The sequence below is a fragment of the Amblyomma maculatum genome, chromosome 1, assembly GCF_055883805.1.
Source record: "Amblyomma maculatum isolate TAMU_Amacu chromosome 1, ASM5588380v1, whole genome shotgun sequence".
NCBI classification, from domain to species: domain Eukaryota; kingdom Metazoa; phylum Arthropoda; class Arachnida; order Ixodida; family Ixodidae; genus Amblyomma; species Amblyomma maculatum.
Window position 1 is genome coordinate 171,550,446 of NC_139344.1, and position 27,679 is coordinate 171,578,124.

The 27,679-nt window shown below is 43.5% G+C and overlaps 1 protein-coding gene across 1 annotated transcript; it reads left to right on the forward strand.

Annotated features, from left to right (window-relative positions):
- The first annotated feature begins 682 nt into the window (after positions 1-682).
- Positions 683-26,541, forward strand: LOC146204873 (putative RNA-binding protein 18). The gene is made up of 5 exons (XM_084589588.1): positions 683-885; positions 1,027-1,118; positions 3,458-3,671; positions 5,472-5,542; positions 19,891-26,541. The coding sequence occupies exons 1-5, from the start codon at positions 883-885 to the stop codon at positions 20,072-20,074; spliced, it is 564 nt and encodes a 187-aa protein (XP_084445714.1). The 5' UTR covers positions 683-882; the 3' UTR covers positions 20,075-26,541.
- Positions 26,542-27,679: the final 1,138 nt, after the last annotated feature.

The window sequence follows — 27,679 nt, forward strand, 5'->3', positions numbered from 1 at the left end:
TGTTAGTTGCTTCAGCACGCAATTTGGTTCGTTTGCGACGTTTTCAGGCCTGCGCGCTGAAAAGATCGCGAAAAAGATGGAATACCCGGATAGCACGAGCAATTCGCACTCGGTGCTCTGGACGCTTCCGTTTGTAGTGAAATTCAATTAAGACAAGAAAGCGAAGATACAAGATTAAAAAGTCTTACAACCACTTAGAGGCCGACTTTGGGGTTTGTATCATCGTTTAACGCACGATATCATCTGCAGGAACACGAAAAGTGCTCAGAATGCGCATGGAGTCCAACTCAGTACGGACAGTACGGACGCCGACACAACGCTACTTTCCCGGGACCACCGTGGTGACGACCTCTGGCTGGCACTGTTGACGAAAGGTAAGGCAGCTGATTTGCTTCAATGCTCAAGTAAGCATGATAAATCAAGACGATTTCGCGGCCGGCAGAAAACAGCACAACAGAAGACAGGATTAAATTTCCCGCGCTTTTGATAGCAAACTGGTTGTTCTCCCAGCTTCACTTAATTATTCCCACTGCGTCTTGCGATTCACAATTTGTAGTAAGTAGCTTTTATTGCAATGTTCTGGAGATTTTTTTACGTCTTTTTTTTAAGTCATTCCTTTTCGATTTTGGAGAGTTTATAAAGCGATCACGGCAACCATTTGTATTAACTCTATGACGGGTATGACCGTATGACGGCAACGATGTGACCGCGCGACACTGGTTCGCGCCAGTTCCGTTTCCGTTTATGCAATGTTTGGCTAGCATCTAGTACTAGTGCTTCTAGCCTTGCGATGCCGTTATTTATGTTTCCTTGAGCAGTTGCCTGCGATTGCTCGATAATGTTGTGTTGCGCCTTTATTAGGGCTTGGAACGTTTAATTAACATGGTAAGTTTGAAAGTATAGTAGCTTTGCGCGTACCTTTATCGTTGGTCAGTGCACTCTTGCTTGTCTCTGCAGCTTTTATTGTCGTGAAAGTTCGCACTTCGTTTATTTGAATGTTACGGCTTGCCTTTTCGTTTGACATAGGACACCAGGATACCTCTGCCGGTAGAACCATTGCCTCACGAGACAGAAGACAAACGCATATGGATAGGAAACCTTGACAGCCGCCTGACTGAGTGAGTTCGGGTTGCCGTCACGTTGCCTTTGTCATTGTTTTTTATTCTAGCCTTTGCTTGTCAATTTTCGAAATGACTACCACTGGCTGCCGCTCACGAGTCCAGTTTAGCAGCCGTCATTGTGGCGCCGGGATGTAAGCAGCTGATATTTGCTTTACATGAATGACAGTGACAACAGTTTGACTTTCGTTCATGCAGCCTAGTTAGTCGCTACTGCCGTCACGTAAGTCTCGCAAGTCGTCGTGTAGATCGACAGTGCGTACTTTGTTTCCCAGTGTAAAATCTGCAGATTCTATTTTTGTTCGGTCAAGAATCTGTGAGATGCTGTGCACCTTTGCGCAGTGAGCACAGGTTACCAATGTGTTGAGGATCGATGAGATGCTGTGCACCTTTGCGCAGTGAGCACAGGTGACCAATGTGTTGAGGATCGAACACGAGCATCAAACGTGCTGTTCGCTCATGTGGGCTGTAACACGCATGGTTTGTATAGTTCGGGTTCCGGTAAAAGCTTCCCCGGAAAGAAACGTCCCCGGAATAAAAAAGTCCCTTTTTGCTAAGTAGGAGAAAATGTTCCCAAACAGGTGCAATCAAATGTATTTTAACGTCAAGCTCTCGGCTGGCCTCGGGCTCGTCTTCTCGGGTATGAATTGCTTGAGAAATAGGTATTCGGCCGAACATAGTGTGAAAAACGACCGGAAGTGAGCTTTTACCCAATAAATTAAGAGGACACTAGTGTCGTGGCCGTTCGCTTATTTTATCTTGAATCTCCTTTTATGTCTTTAACTCGAACCTGATTTCCGTTTTGTGCGTTTCTCAATGTGTCTTCTCGTACCACGTGCTGTAGCTCCTCATTGGGGTGTAAATATGTAGATTATGATTCTACATGGCGAGTTGCAATAATGTATGCTGATACTGAATGACCGAAGGCAAGTGCCTGTCAGGATCATTCTGTGATTCAACGTCGTCACTGATTGAAGTGTCTTGTAGTAATAGTGTACTTTTTCATGGCTTGACCTGCAGTGCATGATCATGGCATGATCTGGTACTCCGAGTGTGGCCTCGTCTTTGTCTTGCTTGCGCACTGACCACCGGCTTTGGCGGTGGATGGTGCTTCAGGGTGGCCATCCTGATTTCCTTAGTCTTCATCACCACCGGTAATGTAGCTAGAACTCTGCATCATGGCCACCGGACCGGTTGACCATCGTCACTGGAAGATCTGCGAGGGTGTTTCAGTAGTGCCCTCTCGTGAGCGGTTACTTAAGGCTACTAATTATGCATCCAGAGGATTCAAACCCCATAGAATGGTTAAATCTATTATCAAAGCCAGCACAGAATGCAATAAAATCCTCATTTGTTTGCCTAGTGAGTTTTTGAAGGTTATATTCTCTGGGCAAAATTTTGCCTTAGGTATGTTTTCTCCTAGGATCTGCTTCCTCAGGGGCCTTTTCTTCCAGGCACATTTTTTCCGGGGCCGAGTCTTCCGGGGACGTTTTTACTTACACCTGTATAGTTCATGATTCAGTGACCTCACTAGTGAGCTTAAGTTTTCACTGACCATGCGAAATCACGGAGACAAAAATCCAAAGGAATGCAGGACTGAGTTTGTATCTCTAGCTTTTTTTATGCTGCATTTATTTTCTCATTGGTAGCACTGTAGCATGCAGCTCTGCTGCTGATTAGCATTTGTTTGTCAAACTGAATTGTCTTCTCATAAGTAACTACAATGCAACTAGGTTCATTTAATTACCACAGTGTTTTAAATTCATTGTAGAATCATCGTAAATGTGTCATGATTGTGTAGTGCAGCTGAAAATTGAGGAGACACTTACGCTTTGGCATATGATGCAACAGCATTAATGACTCTCATCTGTAGCTCCCCTTGCAAATCCTCGTTGATGTACATGGGCTTTGCTACTTGCTTAAGCACTCGTCCCTTAATTTGTGCCTCTGTTACCTCGCTCATACTCATTAGCATGCAGTCATAAGTTGCCACATTATGTGAGAGACTACCCAACCTAGTTATAAAGCCCTGCTTTAACCGAGCCATATGAATGTGTCTGCATGGCCTAGTAGGAGTGTGATGCAGGGTCCTATGGTAACATCTCTTGCCAACTCATTCTTGTCATGTAGTCTCCTGAGGTGACATAACCTGCCAGCCAATCAGTGCCTGGCCATGTCACCTACCATCTACCACCTGCTAGAGGCATGCTCACGATTTTTCACTCAGCGCCAACAATGCTAGCACACAGTTTTCCCCTCTGAATAGGAGCCTTAATGGTGTCGCATCTATACAAAGTCCAAAGCTGGTGCTTCAAACTTTGCCCTGTTTCGTTTTTCAGGTTTCAGCTTATAAAAGTCCTAAAGAAGTATGGCAATGTTAAAAAATTTGACTTCCTCTTCCATAAGGCTGGACCCTTGAAGGGCCACCCAAGAGGCTACTGCTTTGTCACCTACGAGACCAAAGAACAAGCTGAGCATGCACTCAGCTGTTTACATGGAAAACTAGTGTTTTCAAAGACACTTGTTGCAAAATGGGCCAACAACGTCCCAAATGTAAGTGTGCATACATCTGCAAAAAAAAAGTTGGCTTTTTAATGGCAAAAGCCCAAACTGCTATGAGTTTTGCTGAAATGCAGCATAGAGAGAAATTTGTTGCAGTTATGAGGGTGTAGTAGGAGACCTTCGTGTATGTGCAAGGTTGACATCACTTTTCTGTCGGTAGCGTTAAGCAAGGGCATCATTCTTGCACCGCTGTTGCTGGTCCATATAGCACTTCGTGTCCTATACTGCTGGGTTTATTAAATAAGCCTGCACCTTGGGCAGAGACTCAGGACAAAACTTCTATAGGTAACGTGCAGTGCTCTGCCTGCTCGCATTCTCTCTAAGGCCAGCAGCAAGGGTTTTTTAATTTTACTGTAGTGTGATGAAACTTACGCTGTAGGCTTTTTTTTTTTTTTCGTTTCTGGTTTCTTCCTCAATTTCAGCAGCTATGCTGCATATAGTTCTTGTGCTAAATAATTGTAAAGTTTGCTGTTCCAGTGGCCTCAGTTGAGATAATTTCTACAGGCAGCATTGCATTATTCACATTACAAACATTCCCCACCCTTTCAAGGAGTAGTCACCAGAATTTTTGGCACATATTTCTTCTTTGCAGTAGTGTGCAAGACGGTAGTGTACATAAATCGCTATGCAGAAATTCACTTACACCAGCTAAATAACCTATAATGAAAATTTGTTTTCATGTAGTTTCGCTTTTGGTTCGACGGCTGTGACGTAATAGATGTGCTTTGGTCAAGTGAGTGATGAGAAAAACTGATAATCATTGCTTATTAATTTTTTGTGATTTAAACTTCTCAGCAGGCTTTCATAAGCATTCGTGTGAATTAAAACGAACAAAGCGGCAATAAATACTGCGGGTTTTGCACACCTCACATGACCTCAGCGCATATATGACTTTACAGCCGTCTTTCGGTGACTGAAACCTAAACTGCATAGGGAAAAAAATTGAATTATAAATTATTTACTGCTTTTTCATGCAATCCACATCTCTAGTCATGTTCGGTAATGTGTGGAGTATCATTTCATAGACTGGATACACAATAAAAATATGGTGTCTCTACTTGCTTAATGCTCACTTTGTGAACAAATATTTATACTTATATTAGATCTGATTCATTTCATAAAAAAAGACATTGTTTTCAGTAGCTACTTGGTCATTCAGTATAGGAATAAGCTTTTGTAGCTGTGTTTGTGACAACACCACTGCATTATGCGAAGCATTCCTGGCTTCAAGCTTAGTTTTGGCTTGCTATTTTTGCCGTTTTTTACCCCGCCATGGTGGTGGAGTGGTCAAGGTGCTCGACTACTATGCCCAAAGGTGCGGAATCATCCCAGCTGCCGCGGCCACGCAGGCGAAAAGCAAGGCACCCGTGTGCTGTGCAATGTCAGTGCACGTTAAAGAACCCCATGTGGTCAAAATTTCTGGAGCCCTCTGCTATGACATCTCTCATAGCCTGAGTTACTTTGGGACGTTAAACCCCATAGACCATATTTTTGCTGTTTTAGGATGGCCCCATTCAATATTTTGATGAATTGTTGTGGTTAGGAGAGGGTATTCTGAATATGGCGTGAGCTCAGAATCTTCAAAAAGCCCCCAAAGCTTCCCTTTTCATTAATGGAGCTTTGCAATAGTTTCATAGAGCACAGTGTGACATTTGGGTAAGGGGGGAGGGGGGAGTAGCATTCTAGATAACATAGTGTGAAAAATGGGGTAGATTGCTTTTTTTAACTCATTATGCATATGAAAAATTATGTATTGTTGGCTTCTATAATCGGTGACTCTTTACTCTCCAGGATGACCTGTCAGCTCGCAGGCAAGGGCCAGGTTTCAGCGTTGTAAAGAAGGAGCAGAAGCCAGTTCTAAGGTTGGCATTTTGGCATGTTGGTATTCTCTCAGGTTGCCCAGCGAGACTGTTTCGCCCTGTTGTCCTGTTATAGCTGTTAAAACCTTTCAGGTTGAAGCTTAAATCATCTGTATTACTGAAACATGCAGCCACCATGAACAGCTTAACCCCGTGGTCTCTATTGTTATCACACCTATTTGTGTGTTGTCAGTTCAGTTCAGGCGTTCAGTCGTGTCCGACTCTTCGTGACCCTATGGACCATGTCACGCCACGCTTTCCGGTCTCTCACTATCTTCTTAACATCACACAGCTTCATCTGCAATGCCTCGAGAATGCCATCTAACCATCGCGTTCGCTGCCTACCCCTTCTCCGGCGACCCTCAACCTTTCCCAACATCAAATCTTTCTCCAGCGACTCCTCTCTTCTCATCAGATGACCAAAGTAGCTGAGCTGTGTGTTGTACTGTACTGCATTTCCTGCACTGCATATGTTTCTTGACACCTGTTCAGTTTCAGTTAAATTAATTGCAGTAGTAGCAACAAACCTTTTTCTGTGTTCAGGCTTCCTTCCGAAAAAAATGCCTACTGCCTTGAATGGTATTTTGGATGAAACAGACTCCTTTCATGGTTTCTTTTTTCCTTTTCTATATTCCTACTGCATTTGCACTTACTACGCTTAGTACATTTTCTTCTATTCTCTCCATCACAGTTCCCGGTGTGTGACAGGTCAAAATTGAAGTCAATTTGGTTATAACTTCAAGTATCCAACGTTCAAGAACCTCATTATTTATTAATTCTGAGCATTGTTATCTCAGTAGTAGTGAAGCCAAAAGCCTGTAGCTTTGTGGTGTACGCTGCAGTTGACCATTGCAAATGTTGGGACTGTTTTCTATAGAACAGGTCTGTTGCACGCCTCTGCGCATATATACAGTACTTATTTATTTATTTACTTATTCAGTACCCACAGCGCCTGTAGGTATTACAGTAGGGGTGCAAAGGCTACAATGTTACAAGCAGACCAAGGACACATGAGCTTCTGCTATACGGCAAATGAAATACACATTATACATGCACAACGCTCAGAAGCAATGACTATCGAAAAAAAAGAAAAAAAACTCTGAGCCACAGGCAACACTCAACATTGAAAAAAAAAAACATCATTTGATACAGTGCTGACAACATTGATGCAGGATTACCGTAGTCAAAAAACACCTCCAGCCTGCAATAGCAGCAAAAACAGCGTGAGCGGCACCGCTTCCGCAGTGTTGGTTCCACGCCCCGTACCACTAGTTAGCATGCTTTGTACATAGGCATTACCAAAAGTGCTTGCATATTTTCAGTTTGCTTGTTGCATCTTTTTTTTGTATGTGTGTTTGTCACTAGGAAATGTACAGACATCTGCTTCCCAACGACCTAGTTCTTATCCTGCTCTGTAGCTCTTGCTGTTGCACGTTGAGTATAGGCACATGTAACGCACAAGCAAGCATACAAAGCTCATCGCTATATTTTCACTGTGCCTTTGTGAGCCGTGATCTGTGTGCAAGTGTGGTTCTGTAAAATTAATGGCAGGGTTGTCTTTCTGCTTTGAGTGGCACTGTAGACTGGAAAAGATGGTCAGATGCTGTTTCAAGAAACGGTGTGCACTGCTGCACAGTGTACAAGATATGCACTCTCTCCTTCTGTTCTGAAGAATATATAGCAAAGCTGTGATATTAATTGCATGTTTAACCTTTTGAGGAAACCCTTAAAACAGTTCCTACTTTTATGTAAAAGGATCGTCATCGTTTTTGTCTCAAGAACAAGTACTGAGTGCTACAGGCTACCTTATTCTTATTTGCCCCCAGAAAGTGCAGTTAAAGATTTGTTGCAGGTTGTTAAGCTCCTTGAAAAGGAAAATGCTTCAGACAGCTGTAACTCTCAAAAGCTGCTTCTCCTCACAGCAGACAGACACTTCTAACCCGATGTTTGGTGCATGTTTGGTCTTTGTTGCTTATGCAACATAAAACCCAACACATCATCTTCTTTGCAATTTTGGCAGAAAATTATTCTGACAGCGTTGTCCCCCATGGAAAATACTCCATTACCTTTCACTTTTAGCAGCTTCACAGGGTAGATTCCCTCGGGAGTTTCCACAATATTGCAGTGTGATTCCACAATATTGCAGGGTGGACTGTCCACAATGGGACAGTCCACCCATTAAAGTTTTTTTTTTTTTGCACTTATAGTAATGAGACTGCGAGAGTCTCCACCGTCACAATTATTTATAGTTGTGCCTTCTCCCTAGGTCACTAAGCCTGACACCGTTTCTGCATTTAGAACTCCATCTTGTCTCTATCGGTGGCATCAGGGAAAAGCAGAAGCTCTGATTGGATTTGCATTTGTGATACAGGAGTGGTCTTATAGCAGCCATGATGCCTATTTTGGAATATAATTATTGGCAGCGGTGCGCGAACGAAAAGCAAGCCTCTTATCCATTCTGCTTTTTGCAGTGTCGAACGCCTATACTTCACAACACGTGCTGGAGCTGCCTTGGACTGCTACGGCTAACCCTGTCTGCCTGGTCACAGCAGATCATCGGCGATTTCGGTGCATAATCTGCGTCCAATTGCCGTGTGACAACTGTCTTCTGCTGCCTTTAAAACAGACAGCATTCCTGCGACTGCAGTAGTTTGGCAGCTGTGCGCGTACGAAAAGCAAGCCTCTTATCCATTCTGCCTTTTGCAGAGTCAAACGCCTTGGACTGCGACGGCTAACCCTGTCTGCCTGGTCACAGCAGATCATCGGTGATTCTGGTGCATAATCTGTGTCCAATCGCCGTGTGACAACTGTCTTCTGCTGCCTTTAAAACGGACAGCATTCCTGGGACTGCAGTAGTTTGGCAGCGGTGCGCGTACAAAAAGCAAGCCTCTTATCCATTCTGCTTTTTGCAGTGTCAAACACCTGTACTTCACAACACGTGCTGGAGCTGCCTTGGACTGCGACGGCTAAGCCTGTCTACCTGGTCACAGCAGATCATCGGCGATTCCGGTGTATAATCTGCGTCCAATCGCCGTGTGACAACTGTCTTCTGCTGCCTTTAAAACGGACAGCATCCCTGGGACTGCAGTAGTTTGGCAGCGGTGCACGTATGAAAAGCAAGCCTCTTATCCATTCTGCTTTTTTCAGTGTCAAACGCCTGTACTTCACAACACGTGCTGGAGCTGCCTTGGACTGCGACGGCTAAGCCTGTCTGCCTGGTCACAGCAGATCATCGGCGATTCCGGTGTATAATCTGCGTCCAATCGCTGTGTGACAACTGCCTTCTGCTGCCTTTAAAACGGACAGCATTCCTGAGACTGCAGTAGTTTGGCAGCGGTGCGCGTACGAAAAGCAAGCCTCTTATCCATTCTGCTTTTTGCAGGTGAGCGATTGAACTTTTTGTTGCTTAGCCCATAGTTTTGTTGCGCACTGCTGCCAAACTTGAATTTTTTGTGTAGTGGTTTTTATCATTCTTGTGCCGTGTCGAAAGATGAAGAAATAGCGAAAGCATTGGACAATTTCAAACGTGAAATGAGAGCTGAGGTGCATTCTGTCAAGGATAGCCTAAAGTTCTGCAGCGACACTTGTGACGAGACGAAAGTTATCAGCTCTGAAATAAAAGCACTAAAAAAAGAGCTTAGCGAGCTGGTGAGCTGCAATGACAATTTGAGAGCCGAAAACAAACATTTGGCTTTAAGGGTTGAAGAACTTGAGCAGTATGGTCGCCTAAACAACCTAGAAATCAAGGGTGTAAAGTCAGATGTTGAACCCATCGAAGTGGTAGAGAAAATCAGCGAGGTCATTAATGAGGAAGTTTCTGCCATTGACATTGACACGTGTCATAGAATCCCCACTAGCCACAAAGATGAAACCAGCAACATCATAGTCCGCTTTTTGCGCCGAGATAAGCTCCATGCATTTCTTTCCAAGGCCAGAAAGCATGGGCTGTCTAGTAAGGAACTTGGCTTCACAGACACAGACAGTGGGCGTATCTACGTCAATGAACACTTGACCCATGCCAACAAAAAACTGCTAGGAACGACCATTGCTTGAAAAAGGAACTCTGCTGGAAATTTGTGTGGACGAATGGCTGCAAAATTTTCACACGCAGAGATGAATCATTTGACATAATCAAAATCTCTGCAGGATCTGATCTGGCTAAAATGGCTAATTAGGTGTTGACTTATCTGATAACTGGATTGATATCTCATTGACATGGACAGCCCGTTTCATTGCATTCATTGTGATACACGATGCTTTAACAACAAGTTTGTCACTTCCATGAGAAGATTCTCTGGCATACATACAGTAAAAGCTCGTTAATTCAAATTCCACGGGGCCGCCAGGCCAGTTCGAATTAACCAAAATTCGAACTAATGAAAGTGAGCAAAAATGAAGGCGTTTGATGCCCGGAGGGCACGAAAAACATTTATTTAGCAAAAAAGTCTGTTATCATCTTCTGCTTCTTCTCTCTGAGGGCTACCGTACTCACTCGGTCTTCTAGCATGCGAATGCGACGCAGGGAGTCTTCTTCCCCCTCTTCAAAGCTGAAGAAAAGGCGCGCGACATTCAGCGCTCCCATAACTTCTGCCGCGGATGGACGCACGGGCTCTTGCTCCTCGTCGTCGTCCTCGTCTTCTGCCTCTTCTGGGACAGACTGCTCCCCAACAATTTCAGCGACAATGTCCTCATCACTTAGGGCACCGCACACTGCTGCATCGCTGTCTACTCCAACGTAATCATCAAAACTGACGTCCTGCAGCACAGCACGCACAGCCGCAGGCAGAGGCTCCGCTCAGTGGAATGTCAGCGCTTCTCATTTCTTTCACCCACGTGATCACAGCGGTCTCAATTTCCGGATACTTGGCTAACCGAAGCCTTTTTCTGTTGCTGGCGAAATCTTCGGCTTCATAGGCATCCTCGATGGCCTTCCTATTTCGGACATACGTCGACAACGTGCTTGGTGGAATCCCGTGCTTTTTCGCGATTTCCACTTTGCTGGCCTTCCGTTCATCCACCTCGCGTAAAATAGCCACTTTCTCCTTCACCGTCTTGGCACAGTATTTCCCACGCGAACACATCTCGCGGACACAAGCTCACAACAAGCGGCGTGCAAAACGAGGGCTCACGAAATGCAACACGAAACCGTGGTCGATAACACTAAAACGTCGTTCCTCGAAGGAGTCGCGGCAGGAAAGACTGTTTAGTACTTGTTCCAGCACCCTAGCGGCGCCCCGATGGTTGTGCCATCTATCGTTCTGCCGTGAAAGCTTCCAACGATGGTTTTTAACAGCGCCGCTTGGCGGCGCGCAGTTCCAATTATGGGTGGCGGCGCCAATTTTTGAGTGAATTAACGAGCTGTTACGCGCATAGACTTCTATGCACTGCGGACCGGACCACGATGACTATTTCGAATTATCCAAAATTTCGAATTAACGAGTTGTGAATTAACGAGCTTTCACTGTATTAACATCCGTAGTATGAAGAACAAACGTGACAGTCTTGATGAGTTCCTTGGGTCGTTAAATCTGCAGTTTGATGTGCTTTTCTTTACCGAAACTTGGTTAAAATCTCAAGATGATCATTTGCCATTCAAGAACTACCGGCATCATGGGCTCATTTGCCCGAACATGAGAGGTGGTGGTATTGCCTTGTACGTAAAAAATTATTATCCACAATCTGTACTAGAAGACATTTATTTCGATGATAGATCCCAATGTCGAGTGTTTAGCTGTATCATTGTCCGATATCATTGTGGTTGTGATATACAGACCTTCTGCTGGGAAAAAACTGCATTTTTTAAAGTTTCTTGAAAGTTTACTGCTCTATCTTGCCAATTTCCGGTTGCCTTTTGTAATAATGGGTGATGTTAATATTAATCTAAATCATGATGACTGTAACACACATGAATTCAATAACATTATAGCATCTTATGGTTGTATAAATGCTGTATCTATACCAACTAGAGTTACCGTTGATACAGCTTCTCTTTTGGATGTTTGTGTCACAAATACGATGTCTCCTCAAATGGAGGCTGGCCTGTTATCTTCTGAAATTAGCAATCACATCCCGATTTTTTGCTTTCTTCCTATGAACCACAATAAAACAGTATCCAAAAGCACTGAAAAGGTAACTAGGGATATTTGTGAGACAAACCTTTTTAAATTTCGAACTCTTATCGAAAACACCGGTTGGGACAATATGTATTACATATCTGATGTCAGCTTGTCATATACTGCATTTCGTGCAAAGTTCACTGAATGTTATAATGCTGCATTTCCTTTAATTCAAGTTAGGCAGAGCTTCCGAAAGTCCAGAAAGCCATGGGTCAATAAGCAGTTATATAAACGAGTACAGGTTAAAAATAAAATGTACCATAACTTCGTATGCACTCATGATGCAAACCTTTTTACTCAGTTCAAGAAATTTCGAAATAAATTAAAGACCTCAAGGCAGCAAAAACGACTTACTATAATAGAACAGTTCTCGAGAATATATAACGACCGCAAGAAAGTTTGGCATGAGATAAACGAATTACTAAACAAGCTCAAGTGCAGAGGTAATGCAGAAATTCTTATATCTCATTCCAAGACCAGTGGAACTGATATAGTAAACACCATAAACCACTTTTTCATTGAAGCTGGTAAACCCACTTTTGATCAATCTTTATCAAACCCCTCCATGCGTGACCTCATTGAACCTTTATCTAATTCTATTGTGCTGTTGCCTGTAGTTCCACAAGAAGTAGCTCTTTATATTGGTAAAATAAAAAACAATGTTTCCGCCAGCCATGACGGCATAAAAGCTATACCATTAAAGTATGTATCGGCATCAGTTTGCGACGTTCTAGCTTATCTTATAAATCTAACTTTCACCAGCGGTGTGTTTCCAGATGAACTAAAAATAGCCCGGGTGTGCCCAGTATATAAAGGAGGAAATAGAAATGATATTACAAATTATCGACCAATTTCCGTATTATCTGTATTTTCTAAGGTATTCGAAGGAGCCATTCACAGCAGAATGGAAAAGTTCTTTAGTGCTCATAATATAATTAACCCGTCCCAGTATGGTTTCTTAAAACATAGATCGACCGAACAAGCCTTACTCGCTGTTAAAGAGAAAGTTATTGATAACATTTAGTCCCGAGCATATACACTTGGTTTGTTTTTGGACCTCCGAAAGGCTTTTGATTGCGTGCAGCACAAAATTCTTTTGAGCAAACTAACTGGGTATGGAATACTAAGTACTCCTTTGAGCCTGCTTAGAAGTTACTTGAGCAACAGACTTCAATACGTTAAATGCAATAATTTTGTTTCAGATTTCTTGTGTGTTACCTTGTGTGTTACTCAAGGTGTGCTGCAGGGATCTATTTTAGGCCCACTTTTATTTTTAGTTTACATAAATGATGTTTGTTACATACCTGATTCACCTGATTTGGTCATGTATGCTGATGATACAAATATATTTTTCACAGCCTGAACTCTTCCAGATTTAGAAACTACTGTAAATGACTACATGGTAAAATTGCACGCTTGGATGCAGGCAAATCAATTTAGCTTAAACTTGTCCAAGACTAGTTATATTATTTTCAGACCTATCAACGCCCCGATCCATTACTCACTTGATATAAGGTATGCTAACAAACAAATACAGCAGGCAACCACTCAGAAGTTTCTCGGTGTCTGGTTCAATGAACTCTTATCCTGGAATACACATATTTCTAAACTTGCCACAGATCTTAGCTGAACTGTTGGCTGTCTCTACAGGACCAGTGACCTTTTACCTGTTTCATTAAAAGTATCTATGTATTATGCTCAATTTTTTTTAAGTTATCTTATTGTGCACTGGTGTGGGGAACCACAACAAATAGCAATTATCAGAAGCTTTTGATTCTGCAAAAAAAGCCACTCCGGGCTATTGAAGGTTATCATGGTAGACCGGAACACTTACCAACATCACCTCTATACCAAAAACATCTACTTCAAGCTAACCGAGTCTACACATACCGCTTGTTACAACATATCCATAGCAATAGGCTTTTCTCCGTCTCTCCTAACCGATTTCCTACTAAATAGCCTCACAGGCAACACAGAAACCTCGTCCCAAAAACAACGACAAATTACGGTAAACACAAGCTTAATTACCAGATTCCAACTATTCTCAAAAACCCATCCCTATGTTCAATTTTCCATCTCTCTAAACGCAGATTTAAAAGAGACATAAAAAAGCAGTTGATACTCTCCGAAGTGGAATAATTGTTCTAGTCTGCTTTTGTATTTGGCAAATGCAAAATTTTTATCATGTTATGCTACTGTACAAATTTTTTTTCCACATTTTGTGTGCCATATGCTGTTGTTTCTTTTTGAGTGTATAGTGTACACTGTTTCTTTTTTTAGGTTTTACTCCAGTATGCTTAATTACCAAGTTTGCTGTAATGCTCTGTTATCGTTTGTTTTCCGTGTTGCGCGCTGCTGTGAACTGTATGGGGAACTGTGACCCCGTCAGGCCTAACCGCCTTTTGTCACAGTTCCTTCTTTCATTTTTTTGAAAGAGAAATAAAGAAGAAGCATCTTATTTCTAATGTGCCAGGCTGCAAAACCTCAAAAGTTTTAGCTTCATCGAAGCAGTAAATAATTTTGATATCAAGTATTAAGTTTCTTTGGGAACAGCTTGCTGGTCTGCCAACTGTCATAATTGCTAACAATATAACCCTACTCCCCCATATGCCGCATCATCTGCTATATGCTTTGTGCAGTGAGTGTGATCATGGACAGTGGGCTCTTTAATAACGAATCGTTGCCACATGTCATGTTGTTGATCAGAATCAGCCATGTGCTGTGAGTGGAATATGTCAAGTGAGTTGCTTCCATATGCATTGGTTCCTGTGCTTGTCTGTACTAATATGTGCCGTGAAGAGCGTGGCAGCAGGCCTGTGTTCTAAGTTGAGAGAGATTGAATTGCTACAATGTTGACTTGGCTATTAAAGTGTCAAATCAACGTCAAACTGGTGCTAGTTACTCCCTAGGCATGAAAGAGGTAGTGAAAACTACTGAGTGACTGAGACAGCCTCAATCATAATGCGCTACATGCATTTCCTCTGTGAGCCATCGTACACTGTGACTGAAAAGTGAAACCAAGGTAAACATACTTATTAGGCTTGCGGGGTCAACATACTTATTAGGCTTACGTTATCCTGGCATTTGCAAGCGTGGCACATTGGCATCATGAAATCAAGACTGGAAACATGCACACACCTCCCTCATGTATGTTGCAGCAGAAACATAGGCACAGATCTATAAATTAGCAGATGTACTATCACGCTAAATACGAGTTGCAACAGGCCCAGAGGGACAGTTGTGGTTCCAGCAGTATATAGAAAGAATGCGCTACACACCGGGCATTCAACTGGTAAAGATATTCAATAGTTTTTGTTCGTTCTTTTCAGGGCTATATCGATGCTCTGAGCACCTTTGAGGACCTTTGAGGTCACTAGGCGTCTAGAACTAAGTTCCTACCGTATCGCATGTGTTGCAGCTCATATTGAACATAATAGTACTATATACGAGTAACCATGCATGCATAAAGTGCAAGAAATATGAAAATGTGAACAAAATTCATGCGCTCCTGTATGAAACATGCAACACAATGAGATTTATGTATACACTGAAATCGCAAATTGTGGGAACACTGAAGCTCTGCCTGTAAAGGTGTGACTTGAAAATGTTAACGGCTCTGGTTTGCTGGCTTCCCTTACGGATTCTCATTCACGTACATGCACTTTGCTACTCGTATATCTGTAACCTTTTAATATGTGAATCTATTTTCTAACACACTCTAATTTGCTTGCAGTTTTAAGTCACGAAATTGTATGGAAGACCACCAAACGTAGATGCAAAGCCCTGCTTTAACCAAATTGTATGGATGTGCTTGTGTGGCCTAGGGGCAGTAATGTCTTACTCAGGGTACAAGGGACTTGGTAACCTTCATTTTGATGCCACTCTCCCACCGCAAAGGCGTAGCCGGACTTGGTAGCACCTGCCATTTTGTCCGTGCCATGCGATTCCATCACGTCACATGACCTGACAACCAGTCAGTGCACAGTCATATCAGTGGCCAACTACCACCTGCTAGAGCCAGGCTCGTGTTTTTAATGCCAACATCAGATTTGGTTAATGGGGCCTTTAACATGGCCGCGTTAAATTGCACACAAAAAGCAAATTATACACCTGTATTATCGCTGATAATACGCAGGGATATAATTGTTCATGCATGTTGACGTAATGTTTTCTTTTAACGTGATATCAATAATGTTAAAGGCCTCATGACCCTGAAAATCCGGTGTAAGCATTGTGGGTGTCTGCATTGTGAGTGAAAAATCACAGGCATGGTGCTGGCAGGTGACAGCTTGGAAAGCAAAATAGCGCACTTCAAAACATAGACACAGGAAGGGAACGACACACAGCGCTCCCTTCCTGTGTTTATGTTTTGAAGTGCGCTATTTTGCTTTCCAAGATGATTTACCAACTAGCCCATTCTTCCACCCTTGCAGGGGACAGCAGGTGACAGAGAGCACCGATTCTTGGGTGGCTTGTGTGACTTAACGCGACCACATTGATGTTAGAAATTGGGGCAGAGCTGCCAGTTCATGTTCCTCATCTGAAGCGGGAAGGTAGAATAAAAGTCAGCCTACCAGTGCTCTTGGATACCGTGTCAGCACGCTGCTCCTAGGCCACGCAGGCGCGTCCTTACGGCTTGGTTAAATTGGGGCATTATATGTCGGGTGGTTGCCTACACTATCGTGTCATATCTTTTAAAGTGTCCCCCATAATTTTTGCATTACGGTGATGTGCTTGGTTGCTCATGGCAGCAAATTGTTTTGTCCACTCATGAAAATATAAAATCCTTGCTTGGTAGCAGTACACATGTACTGGATGCTTCTGATTGAATAAATTTATATCGTGCTTTTCACAATGGTTAAGTAGTACAGTTAATGCACATCTCCTCATTGTTTATTGCTAGGGCTTACCCGCTGGGAGCTGCTTTCTGGAGAGAAAACTCTAGCTTAGAAAAAAGACTCCAACCGGACCTGTAGTTAAACTCTTTACCACACGGCCTGTATAACACGCATTTGCAAACTTCGTCGCAAAAGCAGCAACTACTTGGTGTAAAAAACAATATTTTCACCACAAGAAGGAACTTGTTTTGATGATCGCGAGTGGTTTGTTGTCTGGCAAGCAGATTACAAAAAGCCTGCACCTCCTGGTGCTGTGAGCTTTGTTTAGCATTAGCAGTTAATCTTGTGGTTCTGTTCATGCATACCATGCTCAAATATAAGTGGTGTGTCAAATACTTTAGTGAAGGTCTTAGCACAGGACCCTTCGTAAACTTGGGGCCAGATCCCGCGACGGTTCAGTTCGGGAACTGGTTCCTTTCGCCGCTCCTAATTGGTTGCTGCGTCACGTCCAGCGCGACCCCCAAAACTTCCGGAGGCGGCTCCGCGTTTTTCGCCTACGTCACAGGGTGGGGCCACCACTCCGAAAGGAACCGTTTTGCCGGCCGGCGTAGGAACCGCGACGAGTTGGTCTGCTTCGAGATGGAACCGCTCTGCGCTTGCTGTGGCGCCTCATGGCCGTACCGTAGTTGAGCGACGGCGCGCGCCGCGTAGCTGCTTGAGTACGGCCGTGGTATCCTTTTTTTTGTGTGTGTTTTTTTTTGGGGGGGGGGGGGGGGGGCAGCGCTTTGCGGGTTTAGTAAACTGACGCAGTAAAAAAAAAGAAAAACGAGGCAACGCCTTCTACATGTCTCAGGAGGTTTTGCGGCAACACTGGCTAAGGCTGCGTGTTGATCGCGAAGCGAAGTGGGGACGAAGGGGTATGCTGGGCTGCCGTCAGAAGCAAAGGTGCTCTACGCGCTTCGATCGCTACTTGGCGATCGGGAGCTCTCGGTCAACAGCAGTGTGACCATTTGAATCAGGCAGTCATAGAGACAAATAATTTGCGTCCGTAAGCGCAGGCTGAGTTTTGCCTCCTTCTACATCAGCGGAAGGGGAGAAGACGGTGGCTGACTGGATCGAGTATGGTCAGATTCCATGTGTCATCGGCTGCGTCCTACATTGACAGCTATTCACGGAAAGGTCGCGCATACTCAAGACGCTTGAGCGGCCGCTGCCCCGCTACACGGATGCTGCCCCGCTACATAGGCAGGCGTGGACGCGCCGGCGCGGTGCCGGTATCAAGCAGCTCATTCGTACTCGCAATGGCGGCAGCAACTCCTCCGTCATAGAGCTAGCGTGATTCGGACTGCATACTACGGGCGTTGTAGTCCTCGTTCTTAGGATATTTGCCACTCTGTGCGAAAGGCAGAACTTACAAAAATTTCACAGCGAGCGAGGAAGCAGACGACGACGCCGCGCGCGTGACGCCATCTAGCGGCGAAGAAAGGTACTCATGAGCCAAGACAATTGCTTGGCAGTTGTTAACAGGATGCTTCTAAGAATATTTCAGTCTATTATTCACTAGTTTGCATTACTATGTAATTATTAGATTTATTTCGTGCTTAACACCACTTTGGTACAAGTATTTGGTGCCAGAAAAAGCCACATGCTCGTGATGGACACGCCTACGATCTGGCGCCATCGCTGATTGGCCGCTGTCTTTCTCGTCCTCGCCGTGAGGTGGCGCCCGCTGCCTTGCTGACGTCAAATTGACGTCATCTTGAAAAAGAACGGTTCCCGAAAGGAACCTCCGCTGGATACGGCCCTTGCTCTCATGAAGGTGGTCGAAATTATCCTGTCTCCCACTATGGCATCTCCCATAGCCCGAGTTGCTTCGGGACATTAAGTCTTATAAACCAAGCCAAACCAGAAAGAGACATGGTAAGGTTTCCCTAAATCATGAGTCACATGTTACACAGCACCGCATACAACAGCCAATTGAGCTGTACAGTTTGGCAAACTTTTATTTGCATTCAAAGCTAGCCAAATTTGTCTGTGCCAGGAGAAAGTTTCTTAAAATAGTTGCAGTGTGTCATAATCATTGCAAATTTTATAGTTTCACCTGTGCTGCTGCTGTCGGCTGGATTCCGGCAGTCACAGCTAAGGCGAATGTAGAGCAAGAACTGTGCTCCATCTCACTAGTGTCGTGCAGCACTGCCAAAGCTGCAGTTAGGGCAGAGGTGACGTGACATTGCAAAGTGTAGGGTCAGTATAGAATAGACATTATGGGATAGCTTGCTGTAAAGTGCACTGGATGCTATTTCAACTCTAGCCTTAGTGTACCCTTGTGACGCATACACTATTTTCCAAGTTTACTGTGCATGACTCATGTGTATGCTAAAATAATCCCAATGTGGTAGCATGCTTTAAAGCAGGACCCCTCGCATATTCGAATCAATTCACCTTTGTTACTGAGCTTTTTTGCTGTGTGATCTCACCTACACTGAAATTTATAAGTGACCAACTTGGCCTATCTTTTATTTTGAGTGATGACTGTGCCACTTCTGGGCCTACAAAGAGTGTTGGTTAGAAAAACAAAGATGGTTTCTATCTCCCACTTGGTTTCCTTCGCTGTGTGACAGGAAATGCACCTGATATTTAATTGTTTCAAGCATAGTACCACTTCATCCTGACTCCTGAGGGATACTGATAATTTCCTGAGTAGCTTATGCTTTAAACTTCTGTTTTATGGTGATTTCAAAGTGTTGTTGCAGAGTTTTTGCTATGTAAAGCTGTTACTGTGTAGCTCTCTTCTGGCAGTTCAGTAAGGCCTTCTGTAATGAAGCAGGCATTCAGTGATTGTGGCATAAAGCTTGTATGTATGTATTGTAGCCAGACTTGAACTTCACCTTTGGCATGTTGTATGAGTCCTGGCTCCACAAGGTGATGGAGTGCAAGAAAGTGCCATTGAGTTTCTTTGGTTTACTTTGTTATCTCGAGTTATCTTGTTGTGGTAGGTTTTGCTTCTCTTAGAGTCACAGGTATCTTCGTACTGCCTGTTTTGGTAGGGGCCTTCATTTTCTTTGTTAAATGAAGGTTTCTGTGCTCTTCATTCATTTTGCCCTAATAGTATCTGTTGCTTCATGTATGCATCTGCATGCTATAAATGCTCATGCCTCATGTATGCTTTGGTGTAGCTGTGCCTTTTTCATTGTGCTGGCTCAATGTAGTTTACGTTTTGTGTGCATGACACAAGGCTCATGGCACGTGCACGTCTGCACTGGTATGTTCACGCCTCTTAAGAGAGATCCCACAGTGGTGCACATTTTGACAGCAAGTCTTTGTTTCCTGTTGTTGCCTTGTGACATTAGCTCTTACATTGCTTGCATTTACATTTGTGGTGCACATTTTCATGCAGTGTGAACAGCCAGATTCATGCCATTGAGGCTAAGCTGCGTGCCATGGAGAGGGACAAAGAAAGGGATCTGGGCCACTGCTTGCTCGCCACTCCTGCTGCTCCATCACAAGTTGTTGCAATGAAGCCAACAGTGACTCAGCATCAGGCCAAACCCTACAGGCAACCACAGAGGATGTCTAGATGACATCATCTCACCATGCCACCCACATAGCATCACATAACTGTACTAAGCCTCCCAATTCACACTTCACTTGACGCACTCCTTTTTTTTTTTTTTTTTCATTCCATTGTCAAAATTTATTTGTACACTAGGCCAGCATAATCGTTGATAGTGTGGCCTGTCGTGAACTCGCCCTGAACATGTGCTCATTTCCTCTAGTGATCACTTTGCCTTTTGCTGTGAATTGAGGGGCATTGCAGTGTTTTTTAGTGATGCTCATTGTGATTGAAGGGATGCGTCATGAGTTCAAGAAACAAGCGCAGAAAGAATTATTCAAATCTGAGCATGCAAGCAAAAAGCATTCACTTAGAAAACTTGCCAACTGCAGATTTTGCACACACTAACTCAACAAATTCTAGTAGGGCGGCAAACTCAACAAATGAAGCCCTTCCCATTGTCTCTTTGTGGGTAGGATTTACCACTGGTTCTCCAAACTTAGGCTATTCCACTTTTTTCTTCACATATTTGGCCAAGGTACATTAGTTCGCTGTTCTTCACTACTTTGAGGCTTTAATAACAGTGTTGGCACTAGTGAAAGTTTGATGTGAAACAGAAAATGTCACCCCCTAGCTTTATTTCTGCTGCTTCTTTTTAGCTTTTGTTCTATGCAAAAAACCTTATGGAAATCAGAGATACTACATTTTAGATTCATTTTTCGAGTATAAAAGAACTAAGTTTAAACTCGAACGCCTAACCGATCAGAAAAACAGCACCCAGTTTGACTATTGCTCATTTCCTCTGCCACAAATTGCCGCATTTTGGCCCTCTGGAGTAGAATAACCTTTTGACATGGCATAATTGTTTCCATTGTAAATACAGTAAAATCTCGGTGATGCGAATCCGGTTGATACGAATTTCGGGATGATACGAATTTGCGGAATTTCCCGGCCATAGTGTATTGTGTGCAATGTGCAAAATTTCAGATGGTCCGAACACTGTCCCGCACCACTACGGATGATAAGAACACGCGAACTGCGACCGCAACCTTGAGCACTACTCAGTGCCCGCACATCGTTGGAATCCGCGATCGTCAGCCGCGCTTTATGTACACATCACGAGCAGTTTGCGGTGACGCGTGGTCCGCACCTCGCCGACGTTGCTATTTGCTGTCGAACTCACGCCGTGAAAAGCTTTCAGTGGCGCGTGGCCCACAAACCACAGACGTCGCAACCGCCGTAGCTGGTGGTGGCCTACGCCGCTGGCTCCGCAATGGCGATCCGTGAGCAGTTTGCGGTGCCGCGCGACCTGCGTGTCGCCATCTCCAGTCATGCTGTACGTGCCGCGAGAAATATGCGGAGGCGGGTGGACCGTACATCGCAGGCATCCTGATCGTTTTTCACGCCGCGATGTGTTTTCAGCGGCCGTGAGTAGTATTTGGCGGCGCACGCGGTGGGCACGCATGGGCTGCACATGACATTGCGACCGCTAGTCGCGCTGTACGCATCGCGAGCAGTATGCGGCACCGCGCGGCTGGCACGTCGCCATAACTTGTCGTGCCGCGAGAAGTCCACGGAGGAACGCGGCCCGCGTCTCGCTGACATCGCGATCGCCTGTAGCGCTTCGTGCTTCACGAGTGCCTAACAGGGAGCGCACGACCGTAATAAACCTTCTCGAATGTAGACAGATATGCGCGACTGCCTTTCCTATGCTTCTGCATACTTATTTTCTTTCGTTTTGATGATACAAATGTTCGGATGATACGAATTTTTTCGCGAGATTCCTAACACCGAGGTTCTACTGTGTTTTTATTTTAACCCTTTCGCTGTCGGGTGTTTCTGGCTGTGACGCCATCTGAAAGTAACCATCAGCCATCTTTCGGTGGCCCGTACAATGGAGAGAAATGACACATTGTGCAATAATGATAGAGGGAGGTGGAAAGAGGCTAAAACAACCTTCTTTGCTGCAGTTAGCCGCAAGCAAAGGCGCGGCGAGGGAGAGTGAAAGCAATGATCGAGTCATGTGTCAACCTATTGTAGAGGCAACGGCGCACGCCCCTCAACTTGTTGCATCTTACAGACCCGCCAATAGAATAAAAATAAAAAACCTGCAAACCGCGGCAGATGGTAGAACAACCCTTGAACCTGTAACTGCACGCGCATGCCACAAAGGTTTGTTTGTGGGGTTTAACGTCCCAAAGCGACTCAGGCTATGAGAGACGCCGTAGTGGAGGACTCCGGAAATTTTGACCACCTGGGGTTCTTTAACGTGCACTGACATCGCACAGCACACGGGCGCCTTGATTTTCGCCTCCATCGAAAAGCGGCCGCCAAGGCCGGGATTCGATCCCGCTTCCTTGGGCGCAGTAGTCGAGCGCCGTAACCACTGCGCCACCCCGGCGGGGCTCGCACGCCACAAAGCGCGTGCGTGCATGATCGCTTAGCGCGAGAGAGTAGCGCGCACAGAACGACCGTGCCCACCAGCAAAGAAATTGGCGGGGTGGGCACTGTCGCTCCATACTTCTCAATATATACGTACCAACACAGTGCGGGGCGAAAATACAAACTTGTAGAAAGATTTGACAGGTGGCATAGCCATTCCAAGCACGCCAGCTTCATGCTCAAGCACGAAGTTTTGAACGTACAATAGAGAATGTACCGGTACGTCAGTGTCACTATGAGGGGGTAGCATGACAATGTACTGGTACATTCGTGATAGCGAAAGGATCAAATAGCATATACAGATCTTGAGAAAGACAAGGTTGGTTGTGCAGCGCAAAAGGCAGTTTTTTGCAGTGACGCGCAAAATTTAATACAAAGTGTCATAATTGATTGAAATAATATAAAATTCTACAAATTATCAGGTAAACACCTGAATGATCATAGAAATAATTATTCCTTAGGTAAAAAAAAGTATCAGTACTGAAGCCAAAGTATTCCGGCACAAAAATGGCGATAATGTGCTCCACCACTGTTTCACTAAATATTTAATGCATTTTCTATGTGTTGTAAAAAATGGCGGTCTAATTTGTGCTACGCCTAGATTATTCTACTACAGGAAGGCATGTGTGCTGGCCCATGTTTTGTTGACAAAGTACAGTTGTGAGGTAACCTAGTTTTAATCACGTGTAGTATGCCGCTGTGCTATCGGGCAGGACGGCGAGTAACGGCCTGTGATAATTGAAGTAACACACATAGTTCATACTGGTTACATCGACTTGTCATGCAAAGATACACTTATGGTAGTGGCTTGAAGGGGGTTATTAACAGTTTTGACTCCAAGTAGTTCACGCATGAAGACTGCCAACCACTGCGATTTTTTCGCGTCTGCATTTAATTTGCCACGGATAATCGGAGGAGCGTCCAATCTTTTTCCGTAGTTAGCGTTGTCACCTGTCGCTTCCAAAGGCAGTCGCATTCTCGTCGAAAGCTTTCTCAGCGATTGGAAGCAGCATTTGTGAAAGATTCCGCCGATGACAACGCCAGTATGTGAGCTCATACCATCTTTGCAAAACAGGTAGCAGTTTACGAGTGGGATATGCAAAAGGCAAAATGATCATTCATACACAAGTGTACAGGTACTTTTTGGACAAGTGGCAAAATCGGATGACATTAACGTGATTTAAACGAAATTGTGGTGCACGTTACCTACACCAAGTGGCACTACTAGTCCATCCTTGGCACAGGGCTAGAATTTTTTTCAGAATAACAATCTTGTACCTTCGCAGTGTATTATTGGAGGTAGTAAATTTTAAATACTATTCACGGTTAGTACTTATTTACCTGACATTATTTTGAAGTAACACTTACTACAACCACACACAAGAGTTTCTAAAAATCCTCTGAGAGTAACGGTCGACATGACGAGGTCGATCTGCCTTGGTGGACAGAACCGTGACAGACAATGGGAGCATAAAATGTAGCCATTAAATAGATTCCTGCATTAATAGCACTTTATTTGCAATACAAAGGATGCGAAATTTACTTGAAGCAAAGAACTGCTACTAAATGCAGCACACGCTTGAGAAAAATCTGCAGTTTTGCTTCATGCATAACAATGTTTGTATAACATGTCGAAGAGTTAAAATATTATATATTTTGATATCGGCTATCTCCTTTGATGTTCAGGCATCTCGCAATGTCTTATACTAGGCATATACAAACAATAAAAGCCACATGCTTAACTTTGGAAGGCCCCTTAAAAGTCCATTGGAGACAAGCGGTTGCACATGAAAAGGCCATTGGATATGCCATCAATGCTCGTAACTTAAGCAGCAACATACTGAGTCTTATTGGCTTCTCAGTTACTGAACTTTCACTTTCTGTGATAAATCTGTAGATTGCAAATGTTCTTGCAGCTGTCTAAAAGACAGGCTCGACTGGTATGGCGTCATTGAGAGCAGAATGCGGTATGATGTGAACAAGGACCCGGCATGCATATAAGGATGCAATACTAACACTAATTGCTACCGTTTTTTTTTTATTATTTATTTTTTTTTTATTTTATTTTTTTTTTTTTTTTTTTTTTTATTTTTTTGTGCACATGTTCACGTCGACATGTCCGCTGTTGCAGCCATAACAATGTGGAGCATGCTTTTATGATAAACGGTTCACACACCTTGCATAGTGAAAATTGGATGGTGCTCAATATATATGCTGGAAAATGCCACTGGTTCTATGCAAAAATTACAAAAAAAAAAAAAAAAAAAAATTGGTTCTATGCAAACGAGGTGGCGCTCCGTGTATATATATGCTGGCAAATACTACAAGCTGTCTAACATGCAAATGAATACCTTTCTGCTTTCTCAGTTTGACACACAAGAAGAGTTTGAGGTCTTAACTGTGTTATTTTCGTCCAACTCATCATCCCAGCCATATCAGAAATGCAAAGCAGAAAGTGCAAAACAAAACAAAATTACAGTCTGCCTCCTCATCAGTAATAATATGATGAAATGCTTTTCAGAACCTGTGTGGCATGTTTTAGGGTAACTCACAGATGCTGCTGCCCGCACTTTGTATCTTTTCGACCAAATTGTCATGCCATTGTCCCAGTTTTCTTCAGCCACTTGCCGCTGCCATGTTTTTTTTTTGCATGCAGCCACATGGATGCGACTGTTTCCGATAGGTAAAGCACATCGCTACTCCAGCCTTAAAACCATAGCATTCCCGATTCCGGATATGTTTGCTGGATGTTGAGACATAGAGTGGCATCAAATGGCTGTAGTACTACACAGAACGATCATGGAACATGTAAAACATGGAGCAAGATACAACCGTGATACTACTACTAACTCACCACCTCCCCACTCTCTATTCCAATAGAGCCCGCTACCTGTCTCTCTCATGCTGCCACCTCGTCCAGTGCTGTTAAAACAGTGACACCTGTTATTGTGGCCACTCGTTTTCTCAGTGCTGTTCATATTTAGACATACTGGTCAAATGCACTGTTACACCAAGCAGTGATGGATAAGTGGGCTAGAGTGCAGTTGACTATATTACTAGCTTTATGCCAGTTTGGGATCAAATTTAGCTGGAAACAAAGCTTTCTCTCAAGTGTGATAGCTCTTCGGATGGAAATTTGTTTCTTTGTGCTTAAGTTTCAGCATTACACCTGTTTCAGGACAATGTTCAACTGAGATTGCTAACAATGGAAGGAGCTAAAGGCATGTCATGCTCAAGGTAGGGCAAGGAATCATGAAAAGGGATGCTTATTCATTTTTAAGCTTTTTTGATGTGTTTCTATAGTTTCAAACAATATTCTACTTGATAATTGTTTAGTTTTCTGATTACTGACTGGAGATTATACCTTTGCAAGGCATTAGGTGTTTCCCTGTAGCTTGCACTTACTGCTAGACACAAGCTACCAATGATGCAGTGAAGCAAGCGATTTGAGGCAGGCACCTGAAACAATTTCTGATAGTGTGAAGACTTTGAACATCTGTGATGTTGCCGTTGTATGGTGGAATGATTCAAATGTAAGAAGAATCTGACTACTGAAGGTCTTAGGATCCTGGGCCTCTTGGCAACAGTTTCCCCTATGCCCATAGATGCACAACATATTCAAAAATACCTATGACTTCAAACTCGTAGATTGAGCAGGAAATGAGGACTAATTGCCCAATGGTCTATTGTGGTATTCATCTGCTGAAAATGTTGCTTGTTTTTAATGTTTTTTTTTTTGTGTGTGTGTGCGTGTGCGTGCGTGCATATGTGTGTGTGTGTGCCTTTTCTTATTGAAGTATGTGCCCTTTTCTGCTGGTCTTTTTCTTTAGCTACGGTAATGACACAGGACTGTAACTACAGCAAATTGTTTACATAATTTTGTTGTCTGTTTATCGAAAAGAAAAATTGAAAGTTAGTGATTTGACTCAATAATATAAAGATTAAAATACTTTTCTGCAATTTTAAGGTCATAATTGTACTTTCGGTGCTCAAAGCAAGTGTAGCTTTCTGCACTGTGCAAAATTTTTCAATAAATTTTTAAACACTTGCAAATTTCATTTCTTTTACTGCCATTCTCAGGCAGCAGTGGTATAAACTTTCAATAGTGTTGCTTTTGTTAGGCAACTACTGCAATGCATTTTATCACTACCACTTCCAAACGCTGTCCCCACATTAAGAACAATGTGCACACAGTGAACTATTGGAAAGCTGTCAGTACATATAGCGGTTCAATAACACGGAAAGTTGAGCTAGTTGGTACATATTTTTAAGGAATAACAGCGCGGAGACAAAGGACAAGGAAGAAGACAACACATGCGCTGTGTTGCTAGCGGTGACCTTACAGGCTTTTAAATCTATAACTGTGTGCTGCATATACTTAGAGCCACACCTTAAATTTAGTATTCATGAATTAGATCTTTTAAAGCAGCTTCCAGAGCCATTTTTAATAGTAGGAGATTTTAATGCACATTCCATCCTTTGGGGCAGTAGAAAAACAGATACGAGAGGCGAAATCATTGATGAGGATTGTATACTTATGTAATAATATGTCTCCTTAACACCGGGAAACCAACCTACTGTGTTTTTAGTTCTGCAAAAATGAGCTGTATTGATTTATCCTTCAGCTCACCCTCTATTTTTACAGATTTTAAATGGGACGTTTTAGATAATTCATACGGAAGTGGGGGGATCACTTACCTATACTAATCAGCTTAACATCTTCACCACAATTCATCCCATCCAAACCGCGACGCTGGAAGCTGCATTATCCGATTGGGCACTGTTTCAAGAGAAGGCCAGCCTAGAAGAAATTACTTCAGATAAATATAATATAGATGAACTAAATGATGCTTACACAAATTGTATCCTTACTGCAGCACACATAGCAATTCCTAAGTCCTCTGGAGTGGTGAAACAAAATCACAAAGTCTGGTATTCAAAAGAATGTAAACAGGCAAAAAAGGAACAAAACAAAGCATGGGGAATTTTTCACAGGTACCCAACACAGGACAATTTCGTAAAGTTTAAAAAAGCAAGAGCCAAAGCCCGCTACATCTGCCGCCGCGCCGAAAAAGCCTCCTGGCAGAATTATGTGACTTCAATAAACAGCTCAACAACATCAAAACAAATATGGGAACAAGTTAAAAAGCTAAATGGCAGCTACTCTCCGTTTACCATTCCCCTTATAACA